This window comes from Oncorhynchus gorbuscha, linkage group LG05 (genome assembly GCF_021184085.1).
Source record: "Oncorhynchus gorbuscha isolate QuinsamMale2020 ecotype Even-year linkage group LG05, OgorEven_v1.0, whole genome shotgun sequence".
In the NCBI taxonomy this organism is placed as follows: Eukaryota; Metazoa; Chordata; class Actinopteri; order Salmoniformes; family Salmonidae; genus Oncorhynchus; species Oncorhynchus gorbuscha.
The window spans coordinates 3052005-3071562 of NC_060177.1; the positions used below are offsets into that span (position 1 = coordinate 3052005).

At 48.0% G+C, this 19558-nt stretch overlaps 1 protein-coding gene across 1 annotated transcript in view; it reads right to left on the bottom strand.

Moving 5' to 3' along the window:
- The window catches only part of LOC124035367, a 160228-nt gene that overhangs the window by 115013 nt on the left and 25657 nt on the right, over positions 1-19558 (bottom strand). Inside the window, exons 3-6 of the mRNA XM_046348828.1 lie at positions 18339-19041; positions 15059-15409; positions 14580-14703; positions 12364-12457 (exon numbers count right to left, since the gene is read on the bottom strand). Of these exons, the coding sequence (XP_046204784.1) occupies positions 12364-12457; positions 14580-14703; positions 15059-15409; positions 18339-19041 (1272 nt within the window). The remainder of the gene's footprint in view (positions 1-12363; positions 12458-14579; positions 14704-15058; positions 15410-18338; positions 19042-19558) is intronic.

Below are 19558 nucleotides of genomic sequence, written 5' to 3' on the forward strand. Positions count from 1 at the left end.
CCTCCTTCCTCCCCCTTAATGCAGATTGCTACATTAACCCCTCCCTCCTTCCCCCCATCCTTCCTCCCCTTAATGCAGATTGCTACATTAACCCCCTCCACCCCCTCCTTCCTCCCCTTAATGCAGATTGCTACATTAACCCCTCCACCCCCTCCTTCCTCCCCCTTAATGCAGATTGCTACATTAACCCCCTCCACCCCCTCCTTCCTCCCCCTTAATGCAGATTGCTACATTAACCCCCTCCACCCCTCCTTCCTCCCCCTTAATGCAGATTGCTACATTAACCCCTCCACCCCCCTCCTTCCTCTCCCCTTAATGCAGATTGCTACATTAACCCCCTCCACCCTCCTTCCTCCCCTTAATGCAGATTGCTACATTAACCCCCTCCACCCTCTCCTCCCCCTTAATGCAGATTGCTACATTAACCCCCTCCACCCCTCCTTCCTCCCCCTTAATGCAGATTGCTACATTAACCCCCCTCCTCCCCATCCTTCCTCCCCCTACCCCCTTAATGCAGATTGCTACATTAACCCCTCCACCCCCTCCTTCCTCCCCTTAATGCAGATTGCTACATTAACCCCCTCCACCCCCATTAATGCAGATTGCTACATTAACCCCCTCCACCCTCTCCATCCCCTCTCCCTTAATGCAGATTGGTAAATTAACCCCCCCCCACCCCCTCCTTCCTCTCTCTCCCTTAATGCAGATTGCTACATTAACCCCCTCCACCCCCTCCTTCCTCTCTCCCTTAATGCGGATTGCTGCATTAACCCCCTCCACCCCCTCCTTCCTCCCCCTTAATGCAGATTGCTACATTAACCCCCTCCACCCCCTCCTTCCTCCCCCTTAATGCAGAATGCTACATTAACCCCTCCACCCTCTACCCCTTGATGCAGATTGCTACATTAACCCCCCCCTCCCCTCCTTCCTCCCCCTTAATGCAGAATCCTACATTAACCCCCTCCACCCTCTACCCCTTAATGCAGATTGCTGCATTAACCCCCTCCACCCTCTCCATCCCCTCTCCCTTAATGCAGATTGCTACATTAACCCCCTCCACCCCCTCCTTCCTCTCTCCCTTAATGCAGATTGCTACATTAACCCCTCCACCCCCTCCTTCCTCCCCCTTAATGCAGATTGCTACATTAACCCCTCCACCCCTCCTTCCTCTCTCCCTTAATGCAGATTGCTACATTAACCCCCTCCCCCCTCCACCCCCTCCTTCCTCCCCCTTAATGCAGATTGCTACATTAACCCCCTCCACCCCCTCCTTCCTCCCCCTTAATGCAGATTGCTACATTAACCTCCCTCCTTCCTCCCCTTAATGCAGATTGCTACATTAACCCCTCCACCCCCTCCTTCCTCTCCCTTAATGCAGATTGCTACATTAACCCCCTCCACCCCCTCCTTCCTCTCCCCCTTAATGCAGATTGCTACATTAACCCCCTCCACCCCCTCCTTCCTCTATCCCTTAATGCAGATTGCTACATTAACCCCCTCCACCCCCTCCTTCCTCCCCCTTAATGCAGATTGCTACATTAACCCCCTCCACCCCCTCCTTCCTCTCCCTTAATGCAGATTGCTACATTAACCCCCTCCACCCCCCCTTCCTCTCCCCTTAATGCAGAATGCTACATTAACCCCCTCCACCCTCTACCCCTTAATGCAGATTGCTACATTAACCCCCTCCACCCCCTCCTTCCTCCCCCTTAATGCAGATTGCTACATTAAATCCCTCCACCCCATCCTTCCTCCCCCTTAATGCAGATTGCTACATTAACCCCCTCCACCCCTCCTTCCTCCCCTTAATGCAGATTGCTACATTAACCCCCTCCACCCCCTCCTTCCTCTCCCCTTAATGCAGATTGCTACATTAACCCCCTCCACCCCCTCCTTCCTCCCCCTTAATGCAGATTGCTACATTAACCCCCTCCACCCCCTCCTTCCTCCCCCTTAATGCAGATTGCTGCATTAACCCCCTCCACCCCTCCTTCCTCCCCTTAATGCAGATTGCTACATTAACCCCCTCCACCCCCTCCTTCCTCCCCCTTAATGCAGATTGCTGCATTAACCCCCTCCACCCCCTCCTTCCTCCCCCTTAATGCAGATTGCTACATTAACCCCCTCCACCCCCTCCTTCCTCCCCTTAATGCAGATTGCTACATTAACTCCCTCCACCCCATCCTTCCTCCCCCTTAATGCAGATTGCTACATTAACCCCCTCCACCCCCTCCTTCCTCCCCCTTAATGCAGATTGCTACATTAACCCCCCTCCACCCCTCCTTCCTCCCCCTTAATGCAGATTGCTGCATTAACCCCCTCCACCCCTCCTTCCTCCCCTTAATGCAGATTGCTACATTAACCCCCTCCACCCCTCCTTCCTCCCCTTAATGCAGATTGCTACATTAACCCTCTCCACCCCCTCCTTCCTCTCCCCTTAATGCAGATTGCTACATTAACCCCCACCCCCCTTCCTCTCTCCCTTAATGCAGAATGCTACATTAACCCCTCCACCCTCTACCCCTTAATGCAGATTGCTACATTAACCCCCTCCACCCCCTCCTTCCTCCCCCTTAATGCAGATTGCTACATTAAATCCCTCCACCCCATCCTTCCTCCCCTTAATGCAGATTGCTACATTAACCCCCTCCACCCCCTCCTTCCTCCCCCTTAATGCAGATTGCTACATTAACCCCCTCCACCCCTCCTTCCTCTCCCTTAATGCAGATTGCTACATTAACCCCCTCCACCCCCTCCTTCCTCCCCCTTAATGCAGATTGCTACATTAACCCCTCCACCCCCTCCTTCCTCCCCCTTAATGCAGATTGCTGCATTAACCCCCTCCACCCCCTCCTTCCTCCTCCCCCTTAATGCAGATTGCTACATTAACCCCCTCCACCCCTCCTTCCTCCCCCTTAATGCAGATTGCTGCATTAACCCCCTCCACCCCCTCCTTCCTCCCCCTTAATGCAGATTGCTACATTAACCCCCTCCACCCCCTCCTTCCTCCCCCTTAATGCAGATTGCTACATTAACTCCCTCCACCCCATCCTTCCTCCCCCTTAATGCAGATTGCTACATTAACCCCCTCCACCCCTCCTTTCTCCCCCTTAATGCAGATTGCTACATTAACCCCTCCGCCCCCTCCTTCCTCCCCCTTAATGCAGATTGCTGCATTAACCCCTCCACCCCCTCCTTCCTCCCCTTAATGCAGATTGCTACATTAACCCCCTCCACCCCCTCCTTCCTCCCCCTTAATGCAGATTGCTGCATTAACCCCCTCCACCCCCTCCTTCCTCCCCCTTAATGCAGATTGCTACATTAACCCCCTCCACCCCCTCCTTCCTCCCCCTTAATGCAGATTGCTACATTAACCCTCTCCACCCCCTCCTTCCTCTCCCCTTAATGCAGATTGCTACATTAACCCCCACCCCCCCCCCTTCCTCTCTCCCTTAATGCAGAATGCTACATTAACCCCCTCCACCCTCTACCCCTTAATGCAGATTGCTACATTAACCCCCTCCACCCCCTCCTTCCTCCCCCTTAATGCAGATTGCTACATTAAATCCCTCCACCCCATCCTTCCTCCCCTTAATGCAGATTGCTACATTAACCCCCTCCACCCCCTCCTTCCTCCCCCTTAATGCAGATTGCTACATTAACCCCCTCCACCCCCTCCTTCCTCTCCCCTTAATGCAGATTGCTACATTAACCCCCTCCACCCCCTCCTTCCTCCCCCTTAATGCAGATTGCTACATTAACCCCCTCCACCCCTCCTTCCTCCCCCTTAATGCAGATTGCTGCATTAACCCCCTCCACCCCCTCCTTCCTCCCCCTTAATGCAGATTGCTACATTAACCCCCTCCACCCCTCCTTCCTCCCCCTTAATGCAGATTGCTGCATTAACCCCCTCCACCCCCTCCTTCCTCCCCCTTAATGCAGATTGCTACATTAACCCCCTCCACCCCCTCCTTCCTCCCCCTTAATGCAGATTGCTACATTAACTCCCTCCACCCCATCCTTCCTCCCCTTAATGCAGATTGCTACATTAACCCCCTCCACCCCCTCCTTTCTCCCCCTTAATGCAGATTGCTACATTAACCCCCTCCGCCCCCTCCTTCCTCCCCTTAATGCAGATTGCTGCATTAACCCCTCCACCCCCTCCTTCCTCCCCTTAATGCAGATTGCTACATTAACCCCCTCCACCCCTCCTTCCTCCCCTTAATGCAGATTGCTACATTAACCCTCTCCACCCCCTCCTTCCTCTCCCCTTAATGCAGATTGCTACATTAACCCGCTCCACCCCTCCTTCCTCCCCCTTAATGCAGATTGCTGCATTAACCCCCTCCACCCCTCTTTCCTCTCCCCTTAATGCAGAATGCTACATTAACCCCCTCCACCCCTCCTTCCTCCCCCTTAATGCAGATTGCTACATTAACCTCCTCCACCCCTCCTTCCTCCCCCTTAATGCAGATTGCTACATTAACCCCTCCACCCCCTCCTTCCTCCCCCTTAATGCAGATTGCTACATTAACCCCCTCCACCCCTCCTTCCTCTCCCCTTAATGCAGATTGCTACATTAACCCCCTCCACCCCTCCTTCCTCCCCCTTAATGCAGATTGCTACATTAACCCCCTCCACCCCTCCTTCCTCCCCCTTAATGCAGATTGCTGCATTAACCCCCTCCACCCCCTCCTTCCTCCCCCTTAATGCAGAATGCTACATTAACCCCCTCCACCCCCTCCTTCCTCTCTCCCTTAATGCAGAATGCTACATTAACCCCCTCCACCCTCTACCCCTTAATGCAGATTGCTACATTAACCCCCTCCACCCCCTCCTTCCTCTCTCCCTTAATACTGTTGTTATCTATTACCGACCTGTCAACATAACTAACACTGATCTGGATACTGTTGTTATCTATTACCGACCTGTCAACATAACTAACACTGATCTGGAAACTGTTGTTATCTATTACCGACCTCTTCAACATAACTAACACTGATCTGGATACTGTTGTTATCTATTACCGACCTGTCAACATAACTAACACTGATCTGGATACTGTTGTTATCTATTACCGACCAGTCAACATAACTAACACTGATCTGGATACTGTTGTTATCTATTACCGACCAGTCAACATAACTAACACTGATCTGGATACTGTTGTTATCTATTACCGACCAGTCAATATAACTAACACTGATCTGGATACTGTTGTTATCTATTACCGACCTGTAGTAGACAGTATTAATAACAAAGACTGACCTAGAATCAGACAAAACAGTATAAACCCTGACTAGTTGCTCTGCTGGGTGATAAAGACTGACCTAGAATCAGACAAAACAGTATAAACCCTGACTAGTTGCTCTGCTGGGTGATAAAGACTGACCTAGAATCAGACAAAACAGTATAAACCCTGACTAGTTGCTCTGCTGGGTGATAAAGACTGACCTAGAATCAGACAAAACAGTATAAACCCTGACTAGTTGCTCTGCTGGGTGATAAAGACTGACCTAGAATCAGACAAAACAGTATAAACCCTGACTAGTTGTTCTGCTGGGTGATAAAGACTGACCTAGAATCAGACAAAACAGTGAACTACAGTAGCAGGTCTGGTCCCCTGTATAGACATGTACAATGCTCGTCAGGGGAAAACTCTGTGTGTGTGTGTGTGTGTGTGTGTGTGTGTGTGTGTGTGTGTGTGTGTGTGTGTGTGTGTGTGTGTGTGTGTGTGTGTGTGTGTGTGTGTGTGTGTGTGTGTGTGTGTGTGTGTGTGTGTGTGTGTGTGTGTGTGTGTGTGTGTGTGTGTGTGTGTGTGTTTTCTCATGTGACTCATGGGGCTCAGTAAAATATGAGTCAGATTTAATCTATGTATTTAACTATTATTTAACCAGGCAAGTCATTTAAGAACAAATTCTTACCGGCCTACCCCAGCCAAACACAGCCTACCCCGGCCAAACCGGCCTGACCTGTACCATACCCCGGCCACACACAGCCTACCCCGGCCACACACAGCCTACCCTGCCCACACAGCCTACCCCGGCCACACACAGCCTACCCTGCCACACACAGCCTACCCCGGCCACACAGCCTACCCCGGCCACACCCGGCCTACTCCCGGCCACACCCGGCCTACCCCGGCCAACGCTGGGCCAATTGTGTGCCGCCCTAAAGGTTAATATATATGTGAAATATACTCTTCTAAAATATAGATGCAACAATTTAATACCCTGTATACAGCCTCCACATTGACTCTGTACCGTAATACCCTGTATATAGCCTCCACATTGACTCTGTACCGTAATACCCTGTATATAGCCTCCACATTGACTCTGTACCGTAACACCCTGTATATAGCCTCCACATTGACTCTGTACCGTAATACCCTGTATATAGCCTCCACATTGACTCTGTACCGTAATACCCTGTATATATATAGCCTCTACTACACCTGTTGTATTCAGCATTTCACTGTGAGGTCTACTACACCTGTTGTATTCAGCATTTCACTGTGAGGTCTACTACACCTGTTGTATTCAGCATTTCACTGTAAGGTCTACTACACCTGTTGTATTCAGCATTTCACTGTAAGGTCTACTACACCTGTTGTATTCAGCATTTCACTGTGAGGTCTACTACACCTGTTGTATTCGGCATTTCACTGTGAGGTCTACTACACCTGTTGTATTCAGCATTTCACTGTGAGGTCTACTACACCTGTTGTATTCAGCATTTCACTGTAAGGTCTACTACACCTGTTGTATTCAGCATTTCACTGTGAGGTCTACTACACCTGTTGTATTCAGCATTTCACTGTGAGGTCTACTACACCTGTTGTATTCAGCATTTCACTGTGAGGTCTACTACACCTGTTGTATTCAGCATTTCACTGAGAGGTCTACTACACCTGTTGTATTCAGCATTTCACTGTAAGGTCTACTACACCTGTTGTATTCAGCATTTCACTGTGAGGTCTACTACACCTGTTGTATTCGGCATTTCACTGTGAGGTCTACTACACCTGTTGTATTCAGCATTTCACTGTGAGGTCTACTACACCTGTTGTATTCAGCATTTCACTGTAAGGTCTACTACACCTGTTGTATTCAGCATTTCACTGTGAGGTCTGCTACACATGTTGTATTCAGCATTTCACTGTAAGGTCTACTACACCTGTTGTATTCAGCATTTCACTGTGAGGTCTACTACACCTGTTGTATTCAGCATTTCACTGTGAGGTCTACTACACCTGTTGTATTCAGCATTTCACTGTAAGGTCTACTACACCTGTTGTATTCAGCATTTCACTGTAAGGTCTACTACACCTGTTGTATTCAGCATTTCACTGTGAGGTCTACTACACCTGTTGTATTCAGCATTTCACTGTGAGGTCTACTACACCTGTTGTAAATCCAAATTGACAGGAGACCAAATCATGGTCCACCATCGAACAAACAGGAGAAAACAGGAATCAAATTGTCCACAGTGACCATCAAAGCAGCCATTGTGGTCAAATCAATTAGTGAGCAATGTATCAAAGCCAGAGACTGTGGCCAGGCCAGGATAGGGCCAGTAATGGTCTAAAGTAGAGCACTATGAAGGGAATAGTGTGCCATGTGGGACACAGCCAAGGTGTTAGGCCCTTCGACCCAGTAATAAGATGATGCTATGTGGAGACATTGTGTGTTGGGGGGGGGGGGGGGGGGGGGCTATTCCCTGTGGGACCAGGAGGTCTGGTGAGGGGCTTCATTAAGGGACGGACCTCTGTGGCTGAGGGTGATAACCCTGCTCAACTGTCATTGTTAGCAGTGACCTGGAATGGAGGGAAGGACACATGTGTTCTAGAACCCTCACAACACCAGACAGACAGACAGACTGAGCACTCACCATGTTCTAGAACCCTCACAACACCAGACAGACAGACAGACTGAGCACTCACCATGTTCTAGAACCCTCACAACACCAGACAGACAGACGGAGCACTCACCATGTTCTAGAACCCTCACAACACCAGACAGACAGACGGAGCACTCACCATGTTCTAGAACCCTCACAACACCAGACAGACAGACGGAGCACTCACCATGTTCTAGAACCCTCACAACACCAGACAGACAGACGGAGCACTCACCATGTTCTAGAACCCTCACAACACCAGACAGACAGACGGAGCACTCACCATGTTCTAGAACCCTCACAACACCAGACAGACAGACAGACTGAGCACTCACCATGTTCTAGAACCCTCACAACACCAGACAGACAGACAGACTGAGCACTCACCATGTTCTAGAACCCTCACAACACCAGACAGACGGAGCACTCACCATGTTCTAGAACCCTCACAACACCAGACAGACAGACGGAGCACTCACCATGTTCTAGAACCCTCACAACACCAGACAGACAGACAGACTGAGCACTCACCATGTTCTAGAACCCTCACAACACCAGACAGACAGACAGACGGAGCACTCACCATGTTCTAGAACCCTCACAACACCAGACAGACAGACGGAGCACTCACCATGTTCTAGAACCCTCACAACACCAGACAGACAGACGGAGCACTCACCATGTTCTAGAACCCTCACAACACCAGACAGACAGACGGAGCACTCACCATGTTCTAGAACCCTCACAACACCAGACAGACAGACGGAGCACTCACCATGTTCTAGAACCCTCACAACACCAGACAGACAGACGGAGCACTCACCATGTTCTAGAACCCTCACAACACCAGACAGACAGACGGAGCACTCACCATGTTCTAGAACCCCAACAACACCAGACAGACAGATGGAGCACTCACCATGTTCTAGAACCCTCACAACACCAGACAGACAGACGGAGCACTCACCATGTTCTAGAACCCTCACAACATCAGACAGACAGATGGAGCACTCACCATGTTCTAGAACCCTCACAATATCATACAGACAGATGGAGCACTCACCATGTTCTAGAACCCTCACAACATCAGACAGACAGATGGAGCACTCACCATGTTCTAGAACCCTCACAATATCATATAGACAGAGCACTCAGTTCTAGAACCCTCACAACATCAGACAGACGGAGCACTCAGAGGTTCTCTAAATGACATTGTAGAGAGAATGACTGAAGCTAACAGTGTTGTTGTGTCCCGGTGTCTGACACCACCGTAGCTTCAAGAGACAACTTGAACAGAGCAGAGTGATTATACACAGAACTGCATGGCAGTAATGAAGTCCTCTCACAGTCTATTCCTACTGAAATGGAGACGGAGTGGAGGCTGCAGGGTGGCCACTAGACAACCACCAAGTGGAACGTTTGGAGGACAAAGGCATCCTGATTACAAACAGACTCCATGACCACAACGAGCTGTTTCTACATTTACCAGACTCTCTGATCCAGAGATACTTACAGTAGAGAGTCATTTAACAGACTCTCTGATCCCGAGAGACTTACAGTAGAGAGTCATTTAACAGACTCTCTGATCCAGAGATATTTACAGTAGTGAGTCATTTAACAGACTCTCTGATCCAGAGAGATTTACAGTAGTGAGTCATTTAACAGACTCTCTGATCCAGAGACTTACAGTAGAGAGTAATTTAACAGACTCTCTGATCCAGAGACTTACAGTAGAGAGTCATTTAACAGACTCTCTTATCCAGAGACTTACAGTAGTGAGTCATTTAACAGACTCTCTTATCCAGAGACTTACAGTAGTGAGTCATTTAACAGACTCTCTTATCCAGAGACTTACAGTAGTGAGTCATTTAACAGACTCTCTGATCCAGAGAGGCTTACAGTAGAGAGTCATTTAACAGACTCTGATCCAGAGAGACTTACAGTAGAGAGTCATTTAACAGACTCTCTGATCCAGAGACTTACAGTAGAGAGTCATTTAACAGACTCTCTTATCCAGAGACTTACAGTAGTGAGTCATTTAACAGACTCTCTTATCCAGAGACTTACAGTAGTGAGTCATTTAACAGACTCTCTTATCCAGAGACTTACAGTAGTGAGTCATTTAACAGACTCTCTGATCCAGAGAGGCTTACAGTAGAGAGTCATTTAACAGACTCTGATCCAGAGAGACTTACAGTAGAGAGTCATTTAACAGACTCTCTGATCCAGAGACTTACAGTAGAGAGTCATTTAACAGACTCTCTTATCCAGAGACTTACAGTAGTGAGTCATTTAACAGACTCTCTTATCCAGAGACTTACAGTAGTGAGTCATTTAACAGACTCTCTTATCCAGAGACTTACAGTAGTGAGTCATTTAACAGACTCTCTGATCCAGAGAGGCTTACCAGAGAGTCATTTAACAGACTCTGATCCAGAGAGACTTACAGTAGAGAGTCATTTAACAGACTCTCTGATCCAGAGACTTACAGTAGAGAGTCATTTAACAGACTCTCTTATCCAGAGACTTACAGTAGTGAGTCATTTAACAGACTCTCTTATCCAGAGACTTACAGTAGTGAGTCATTTAACAGACTCTCTTATCCAGAGACTTACAGTAGTGAGTCATTTAACAGACTCTCTGATCCAGAGAGGCTTACAGTAGAGAGTCATTTAACAGACTCTGATCCAGAGAGACTTACAGTAGAGAGTCATTTAACAGACTCTCTGATCCAGAGACTTACAGTAGAGAGTCATTTAACAGACTCTCTTATCCAGAGACTTACAGTAGTGAGTCATTTAACAGACTCTCTTATCCAGAGACTTACAGTAGTGAGTCATTTAACAGACTCTCTTATCCAGAGACTTACAGTAGTGAGTCATTTAACAGACTCTCTGATCCAGAGAGGCTTACAGTAGAGAGTCATTTAACAGACTCTGATCCAGAGAGACTTACAGTAGAGAGTCATTTAACAGACTCTCTGATCCAGAGACTTACAGTAGAGAGTCATTTAACAGACTCTCTTATCCAGAGACTTACAGTAGTGAGTCATTTAACAGACTCTCTTATCCAGAGACTTACAGTAGTGAGTCATTTAACAGACTCTCTTATCCAGAGACTTACAGTAGTGAGTCATTTAACAGACTCTCTGATCCAGAGAGGCTTACAGTAGAGAGTCATTTAACAGACTCTGATCCAGAGAGACTTACAGTAGAGAGTCATTTAACAGACTCTCTGATCCAGAGACTTACAGTAGAGAGTCATTTAACAGACTCTCTTATCCAGAGACTTACAGTAGTGAGTCATTTAACAGACTCTCTTATCCAGAGACTTACAGTAGTAAGTAGTAGTAGTAGTCCTCTGAGTTGTTCCTTTCACCAGAACCTGTTCCCTGGTTTCCTGTTTGCCCGTGTCAGTAAACACTGTTCCCTGGTTTCCTGTTTGACCGTGTCAGTAAACACTGTTCCCTGGTTTCCTGTTTGACCGTGTCAGGAAACACTGTTCCCTGGTTTCCTGTTTGACCGTGTCAGGAAACACTGTTCCCTGGTTTCCTTTTTGACCGTGTCTGTAAACACTGTTTCCTGTTTGACCGTGTCTGTAAACACTGTTTCCTGGTTTCCTGTTTGACCGTGTCAGTAAACACTGTTCCCTGGTTTCCTGTTTGCCCGTGTCAGTAAACACTGTTTCCTGTTTGACCGTGTCAGTAAACACTGTTTCCTGGTTTCCTGTTTGACCGTGTCAGTAAACACTGTTCCCTGGTTTCCTGTTTGACCGTGTCAGTAAACACTGTTCCCTGGTTTCCTGTTTGCCCGTGTCAGTAAACACTGTTCCCTGGTTTCCTGTTTGACCGTGTCAGTAAACACTGTTCCCTGGTTTCCTGTTTGACCGTGTCAGTAAACACTGTTCCCTGGTTTCCTGTTTGACCGTGTCTGTAAACACTGTTTCCTGTTTGACCGTGTCAGTAAACACTGTCTCCTGGTTTCCTGTTTGACCGTGTCAGTAAACACTGTTCCCTGGTTTCCTGTTTGCCCGTGTCAGTAAACACTGTTCCCTGGTTTCCTGTTTGACCGTGTCAGTAAACACTGTTCCCTGGTTTCCTGTTTGACCGTGTCAGTAAACACTGTTCCCTGGTTTCCTGTTTGACCGTGTCTGTAAACACTGTTCCCTGGTTTCCTGTTTGACCGTGTCTGTAAACACTGTTTCCTGTTTGACCGTGTCAGTAAACACTGTCTCCTGGTTTCCTGTTTGACCGTGTCAGTAAACACTGTCCCCTGGTTTCCTGTTTGACCGTGTCAGTAAACACTGTTTCCTGTTTGACCGTGTCAGTAAACTCTGTCCCCTGGTTTCCTGTTTGACCGTGTCTGTAAACACTGTTTCCTGTTTGACCGTGTCTGTAAACACTGTTTCCTGTTTGACCGTGTCAGTAAACACTGTTCCCTGGTTTCCTGTTTGACCGTGTCTTACCTGAAGTATGTTGAAGGCGCTGAACAGAGCGGGGACAGGGGAGCACCGCCGAGAGTCCACCACGACTGTCAACCCTAGGGAACGCACCTCCTTCCTGTAACACAGGATATGACATCAGAGACAGAGACTCAGGCCACAACAGTAAGCTCTTCAGCACTGTTCAAGCTATCAGAACCGTAGTGTCAGGAGCTATCAGAACCGTAGTGTCAGGAGCTATCAGAACCGTAGTGTCAGCAGCTATCAGAACCGTAGTGTCAGAACCGTAGTGTCAGCAGCTATCAGAACCGTAGTGTCAGAACCGTAGTGTCAGGAGATATCAGAACCGTAGTGTCAGAACCGTAGTGTCAGAACCATAGTGTCAGGACCGTAGTGTCAGGAGCTATCAGAACCGTAGTGTCAGGAGCTATCAGAACCGTAGTGTCAGGAGATATCAGAACCGTAGTGTCAGAACCGTAGTGTCAGGAGCTATCAGAACCGTAGTGTCAGAACCGTAGTGTCAGAACCGTAGTGTCAGGAGCTATCAGAACCGTAGTGTCAGGAGCTATCAGAACCGTAGTGTCAGAACCATAGTGTCAGAACCGTAGTGTCAGGAGCTATCAGAACCGTAGTGTCAGGAGCTATCAGAACCGTAGTGTCAGAACCGTAGTGTCAGGAGATATCAGAACCGTAGTGTCAGAACCGTAGTGTCAGAAGCTATCAGAACCGTAGTGTCAGGAGCTATCAGAACCGTAGTGTCAGGAGATATCAGAACCGTAGTGTCAGAACCGTAGTGTCAGAAGCTATCAGAACCGTAGTGTCAGGAGCTATCAGAACCGTAGTGTCAGGAGCTATCAGAACCGTAGTGTCAGGAGCTATCAGAACCGTAGTGTCAGGAGCTATCAGAACCGTAGTGTCAGGAGCTATCAGAACCGTAGTGTCAGGAGATATCAGAACCGTAGTGTCAGGAGCTATCAGAACCGTAGTGTCAGAACCGTAGTGTCAGGAGCTATCAGAACCGTAGTGTCAGCAGCTATCAGAACCGTAGTGTCAGCAGCTATCAGAACCGTAGTGTCAGCAGCTATCAGAACCGTAGTGTCAGGAGCTGTCAGAACCGTAGTGTCAGAACCGTAGTGTCAGGAGATATCAGAACCGTAGTGTCAGAACCGTAGTGTCAGGAGCTATCAGAACCGTAGTGTCAGCAGCTATCAGAACCGTAGTGTCAGCAGCTATCAGAACCGTAGTGTCAGGAGCTGTCAGAACCGTAGTGTCAGAACCGTAGTGTCAGGAGATATCAGAACCGTAGTGTCAGGAGCTATCAGAACCGTAGTGTCAGGAGCTATCAGAACCGTAGTGTCAGAACCGTAGTGTCAGCAGCTATCAGAACCGTAGTGTCAGGAGCTATCAGAACCGTAGTGTCAGGAGCTATCAGAACCGTAGTGTCAGGAGCTATCAGAACCGTAGTGTCAGCAGCTATCAGAACCGTAGTGTCAGAACCGTAGTGTCAGGAGCTATCAGAACCGTAGTGTCAGGAGCTATCAGAACCGTAGTGTCAGGAGCTATCAGAACCGTAGTGTCAGCAGCTATCAGAACCGTAGTGTCAGAACCGTAGTGTCAGGAGCTATCAGAACCGTAGTGTCAGAACCATAGTGTCAGGAGCTATCAGAACCGTAGTGTCAGGAGCTATCAGAACCGTAGTGTCAGGAGCTATCAGAACCGTAGTGTCAGGAGCTATCAGAACCGTAGTGTCAGGAGCTATCAGAACCGTAGTGTCAGGAGCTATCAGAACCGTAGTGTCAGGAGCTATCAGAACCGTAGTGTCAGAACCGTAGTGTCAGAACCGTAGTGTCAGGAGCTATCAGAACCATAGTGTCAGAACCGTAGTGTCAGGAGCTATCAGAACCGTAGTGTCAGGAGCTATCAGAACCGTAGTGTCAGAACCGTAGTGTCAGAACCGTAGTGTCAGGAGCTATCAGAACCGTAGTGTCAGGGAGAAAGTAAAAACCAGTAGGACGGTGGAACATGAGGGCCTGAGTTGGAGTCTTACACCCCTAACCTGTCTGTCTGTCTGTCTGTCTGTCTGTCTGTCTGTCTGTCTGTCTGTCTGTCTGTCTGTCTGTCTGTCTGTCTGTCTGTCTGTCTGTCTGTCTGTCTGTCTGTCTGTCTGTCTGTCTGTCTGTCTGTCTGTCTGTCTGTCTGTCTGTCTGTCTGATCAGATCTGTCTGTGTGTGTAACAGTACCTGAGCATTGTGTAGTAGTAGACGAGGATTCTGACCAGTTCTCCACAGTCACAGCTTGGGTTCAACCAGCCGGTGTTCCTCGTGGTCACGGTCACCAGGGCTCGACCTCCCCTATCTCTTGTTCCTGAGACAAACACACAAACAGGATGTCTAGCACGTGGTAGAAACTGGTCTCAGACCAGATCGTGTTTTAACAGTAACACAGTTAGTCACAGCAAGACATAATCACTGTGGTAATAACTGGTCTCAAATCAGGTCGTGTTTTAACAGTGACACAGTTAGTCACATCAAGACAGAATCACTGTGGTAGTAACTGGTCTCAGATCAGATCGTGTTTTACCAGCTAGTCACATCAAGACAGAATCACCGTGGTAGTAACTGGTCTCAGATCAGACAGAATCACCGTTACCTCCTCAAACCAGCCTGGTTGGACATATAACATCTTGTGTGTTTCCAGAGATGTGGGCTGTTCTACTCACCAGGCAGACAGAGCACCCCAGAACTGAGGACAGCAGCATTGATGTTGTGGGCCTCTGTCAGTGTCTGGGACTTAGGAAAGACTGAAGACTGGGAGCACTGGCTGGACTGGGAGTAGGACCTGGTTAGCTGGGCTGGGGACTGGGTTAACTGGGCTGGGGACTGGGTTAACTGGGCTGGGGACTGGGTTAACTGGGCTGGGGACTGGGTTAACTGGGCTGGGGACTGGGTTAACTGGGCTGGGAACATCACTGCTGGGGTCTGTTGTAGTTCTGGGTCTCTGTGGTTAGTTTCAGTGGATGGCTTGTCCACGGAACAGGATTTTAACACAGGTTCCTCTGGCTGAATGGGGCCTGGATGGAGAAAGAGACAGATACACAACTAGTCACTGACTGACTGGCATGGAACACAACCTTGATACAAGTCATACACACTTTATAAATATATATACATCACTAAACCTTTATAAATATATATAAATCACTAAACCTTTAGAAATATATATACATCACTAAACCTTTATAAATATATATAAATCACTAAACCTTTATAAATATATATAAATCACTAAACCTTTATAAATATATATAAATCACTAAACCTTTATAAATATATATAAATCACTAAACCTTTATAAATATATATAAATCACTAAACCTTTATAAATCACTAAACCTTTATAAATCACTAAACCTTTATAAATCACTAAACCTTTATAAATCACTAAACCTTTATAAATCACTAAACCTTTATAAATATATATAAATCACTAAACCTTTATAAATCACTAAACCTTTATAAATATATATAAATCACTAAACCTTTATAAATATATATAAATCACTAAACCTTTATAAATATATATAAATCACTAAACCTTTATAAATATATATAAATCACTAAACCTTTATAAATATATATAAATCACTAAACCTTTATAAATCACTAAACCTTTATAAATATATATAAATCACTAAACCTTTATAAATATATATAAATCACTAAACCTTTATAAATATATATAAATCACTAAACCTTTATAAATCACTAAACCTTTATAAATATATATAAATCACTAAACCTTTATAAATATATATAAATCACTAAACCTTTATAAATATATATAAATCACTAAACCTTTATAAATCACTAAACCTTTATAAATCACTAAACCTTTATAAATCACTAAACCTTTATAAATCACTAAACCTTATAAATCACTAAACCTTTATAAACATTTATAAATCACTAAACAGTTCAACTAAACCTTTATAGACAGATATAAATCACTACACCTTTATAAATCACTAAACATTTATAAACATATTATAAATCTATCAAGACATCCAGGCATCAACACTACACTACACCTCTATCGTCTCCAACAGTCAGATCAAATCAGTCTCTTCACTACAACACACTAAACCTCTATCGTCTCCTACAGTCAGATCAGATCAGTATCTTCATTACAACACACTAAACCTCTATCGTCTCCTACAGTCAGATCAGTCTCTCCATTACACCACATTAAACCTCTATCGTCTCCTACAGTGAGATCAGATCAGTCTCTTCACTACAACACACTAAACCTCTATCGTCTCCCACAGTGAGATCAGATCAGTCTCTCCATTACACCACACTAAACCTCTATCGTCTCCCACAGTGAGATCAGATCAGTCTCTCCATTGCACCATGACACACGACTGCTAGAGGATGAGGCTATCTGACGCTAGCTAGCTGTCTCTGGGTCTACATCCCAAATGGCACCCTATTCCCTATGTAGTGCACTACTAGGGCTCTGCCTCTGGTCTAAAGTAGTGCACTACATAGGGAATAGGGTGCCTTTTGGGGCACAGACTAACCCTCCGTCAGAGAGAGCGGGGATCAGGAGTCTAGTCTATCCATCACAGGACAAGCTATGATACCTTAGAAAACACACTCACAACAGTACTCTCCAATACTCTCTCTCTGTATCTCTCTGTCTCTCTCTCTCTCTCTGTCTCTCTGTCTCTCTCTCTCTCTCTCTCTCTCTCTCTGTCTCTCTCTCCCCTGTCTCTCTCTCTCTGTCTCTCTGTCTCTCTCTCTCTCTGTCTGTCTCTCTCTCTCTCTCTCTCTGTCTCTCTCTCTCTGTCTCTCTCTCTCTCTCTCTCTGTCTCTCTCTCTCTCTCTATGTCTCTCTCTCCCCCTGTCTCTATGTCTCTCTCTCCCCCTGTCTCTCTATGTCTCTCTCTCCCCCTGTCTCTCTCTGTCTCTCTCTCCCCCTGTCTCTCTCTCTCTCTGTCTCTGTCTCTCTCTCTCTCTCTCTCTCCCCCCCTCTCTGTCTCTCTCTCTAAGAGGCGAGGCTTATAGAGGAGGGCTAGAACCACTACAAGAAGGACAACAGGTGGAAGGTGGAGAAGGAGGAGTTGGAGAGGAGTCACTCAGGCCAACATGTCATTGGTGACTGCTAAACAGGAGTGACTGCTAAACAGGAGTGACTGCTAAACAGGAGTGACTGCTAAACAGGGGTGACTGCTAAACAGGGGTGACTACTAAACAGGGGTGACTGCTAAACAGGGGTGACTACTAAACAGAAGTGACTGCTAAACAGGGGTGACTACTAAACAGGAGTGACTACTAAACAGAAGTGACTGCTAAACAGGAGAAGTATTTGCAGGGGGGTTAAGCAGCAGTGCAGAACGGGAGGATGGTGGATGATTTGGGGATGAACGAGGGATGAAGGTGGAGGATTTAGGGATGAACGAGGGATGAAGGGAGGATGGTGGATGATTTAGGGATGAATGAGGGATGAAGGGAGGATGTTGGATGATTTAGGGATGAATGAGGGATGAAGGGAGGATGTTGGATGATTTAGGGATGAATGAGGGATGAAGGGAGGATGTTGGATGATTTAGGGATGAAGGGAGGATGGTGGATGATTTAGGGATGAAGGGAGGATGTTGGATGATTTAGGGATGAAGGGAGGATGGTGGATGATTTAGGGATGAAGGGAGGATGGTGGATGATTTAGGGATGAACGAGGGATGAAGGGAGGATGGTGGATGATTAGGGATGAAGGGAGGATGGTGGATGATTTAGGGATGAAGGGAGGATGGTGGATGATTAGGGATGAAGGGAGGATGGTGGATGATTAGGGATGAAGGGAGGATGGTGGATGATTAGGGATGAAGGGAGGATGGTGGATGATTAGGGATGAAGGGAGGATGGTGGATGATTAGGGATGAAGGGAGGATGGTGGATGATTAGGGATGAACGAGGGATGAAGGAGGGAGAGATATGTACCTGTCTCTTCTTTCTCTTGGGGCTCAGTATCTGAGTGGTTCTCTTCCTCTTGCTCCACCTCCTCCTCCTCCTCCTCCTCCTCCTTGTCCTCCGGTCTCTCGGTCTCTGATTCAGTGGAAGGTGTGTAGTGCGTTGGTGTTTGGTGGGCAGTGGGAGTGGGGGCTAAGTGTATGAGAATCTCAGTCAGAGTGTTCAGTGTCTCGTCCTCTCCTTGGGGAGTGTCTGATTGGCCGGTGGAGACCTCAGGGTCATCATGGTGAGAGTCTGTCTCACCGGTGTCAACCACCTGCAAGATGCCAACACGTCTACTCCTCTCCTCTGTCTCTGTCTCTGTCCTGGTTTCTGAACCCCTATCCCTCCTCTCCTCCACCTCCTCCCCTGTTCCTGTCTCTTCCGGGACTCTGTCTGTCTCTTCACTGTGAACAATGCCGTGTTCCCGACTGAGAGACTCTTCCCTCTCCACTATACTGTGTGACTGAGTTAAAACCTCCTCGCTGTCAGTCTGAGGGTGACTGAGAGACTCTTCCCTCTCCACTATACTGTGTGACTGAGTTAAAACCTCCTCGCTGTCAGTCTGGGGGTGACTGAGAGACTCTTCCCTCTCCACTATACTGTGTGACTGAGTTAAAACCTCCTCACTGTCAGTCTGAGGGTGACTGAGAGACTCTTCCCTCTCCACTATACTGTGTGACTGAGTTAAAACCTCCTCGCTGTCAGTCTGGGGGTCAGAAACCACTGATAGGGCTGTGCCCTCACACACTGACCGGTGAGACTCAGACACACGCTCAGAGACACGTTGTGTTAGCCTCTGGAGACGAGCAGCGTTACCTTCTGTACGGTCCGACGCTGTCCCCTCACTGCTGACCCCCTCTCTGGCCGTAGGGGAGGTGGGGGCCGTAGGGGAGGTGGGGGGCCGGAGGTGGGGGCCATGGGGCCCATGGGGGAGCCGTAGGGGCCGTAGGGAGGTGGGGCCGTAGGGGAGGTGGGGGTCGTAGGGGAGGTGGGGCCGTGGGGGAGGTGGGGGCCGTTGGGGAGGTGGGGGCCGTAGGGGAGGTGGGGGCCGTTGGGGAGGTGGGCCAGGGCCGTTGGGGGAGGTGGGGGGCCGTAGGGAGGTGGGGGCCGTAGGGGAGGTGGGGGCCATGGGGGGGGGGCCGTTGGGGCCGTAGGTGGGGGCCGGGGAGGTGGGGGCCGTAGGGGAGGTGGGGGCCGTAGGGGAGGTG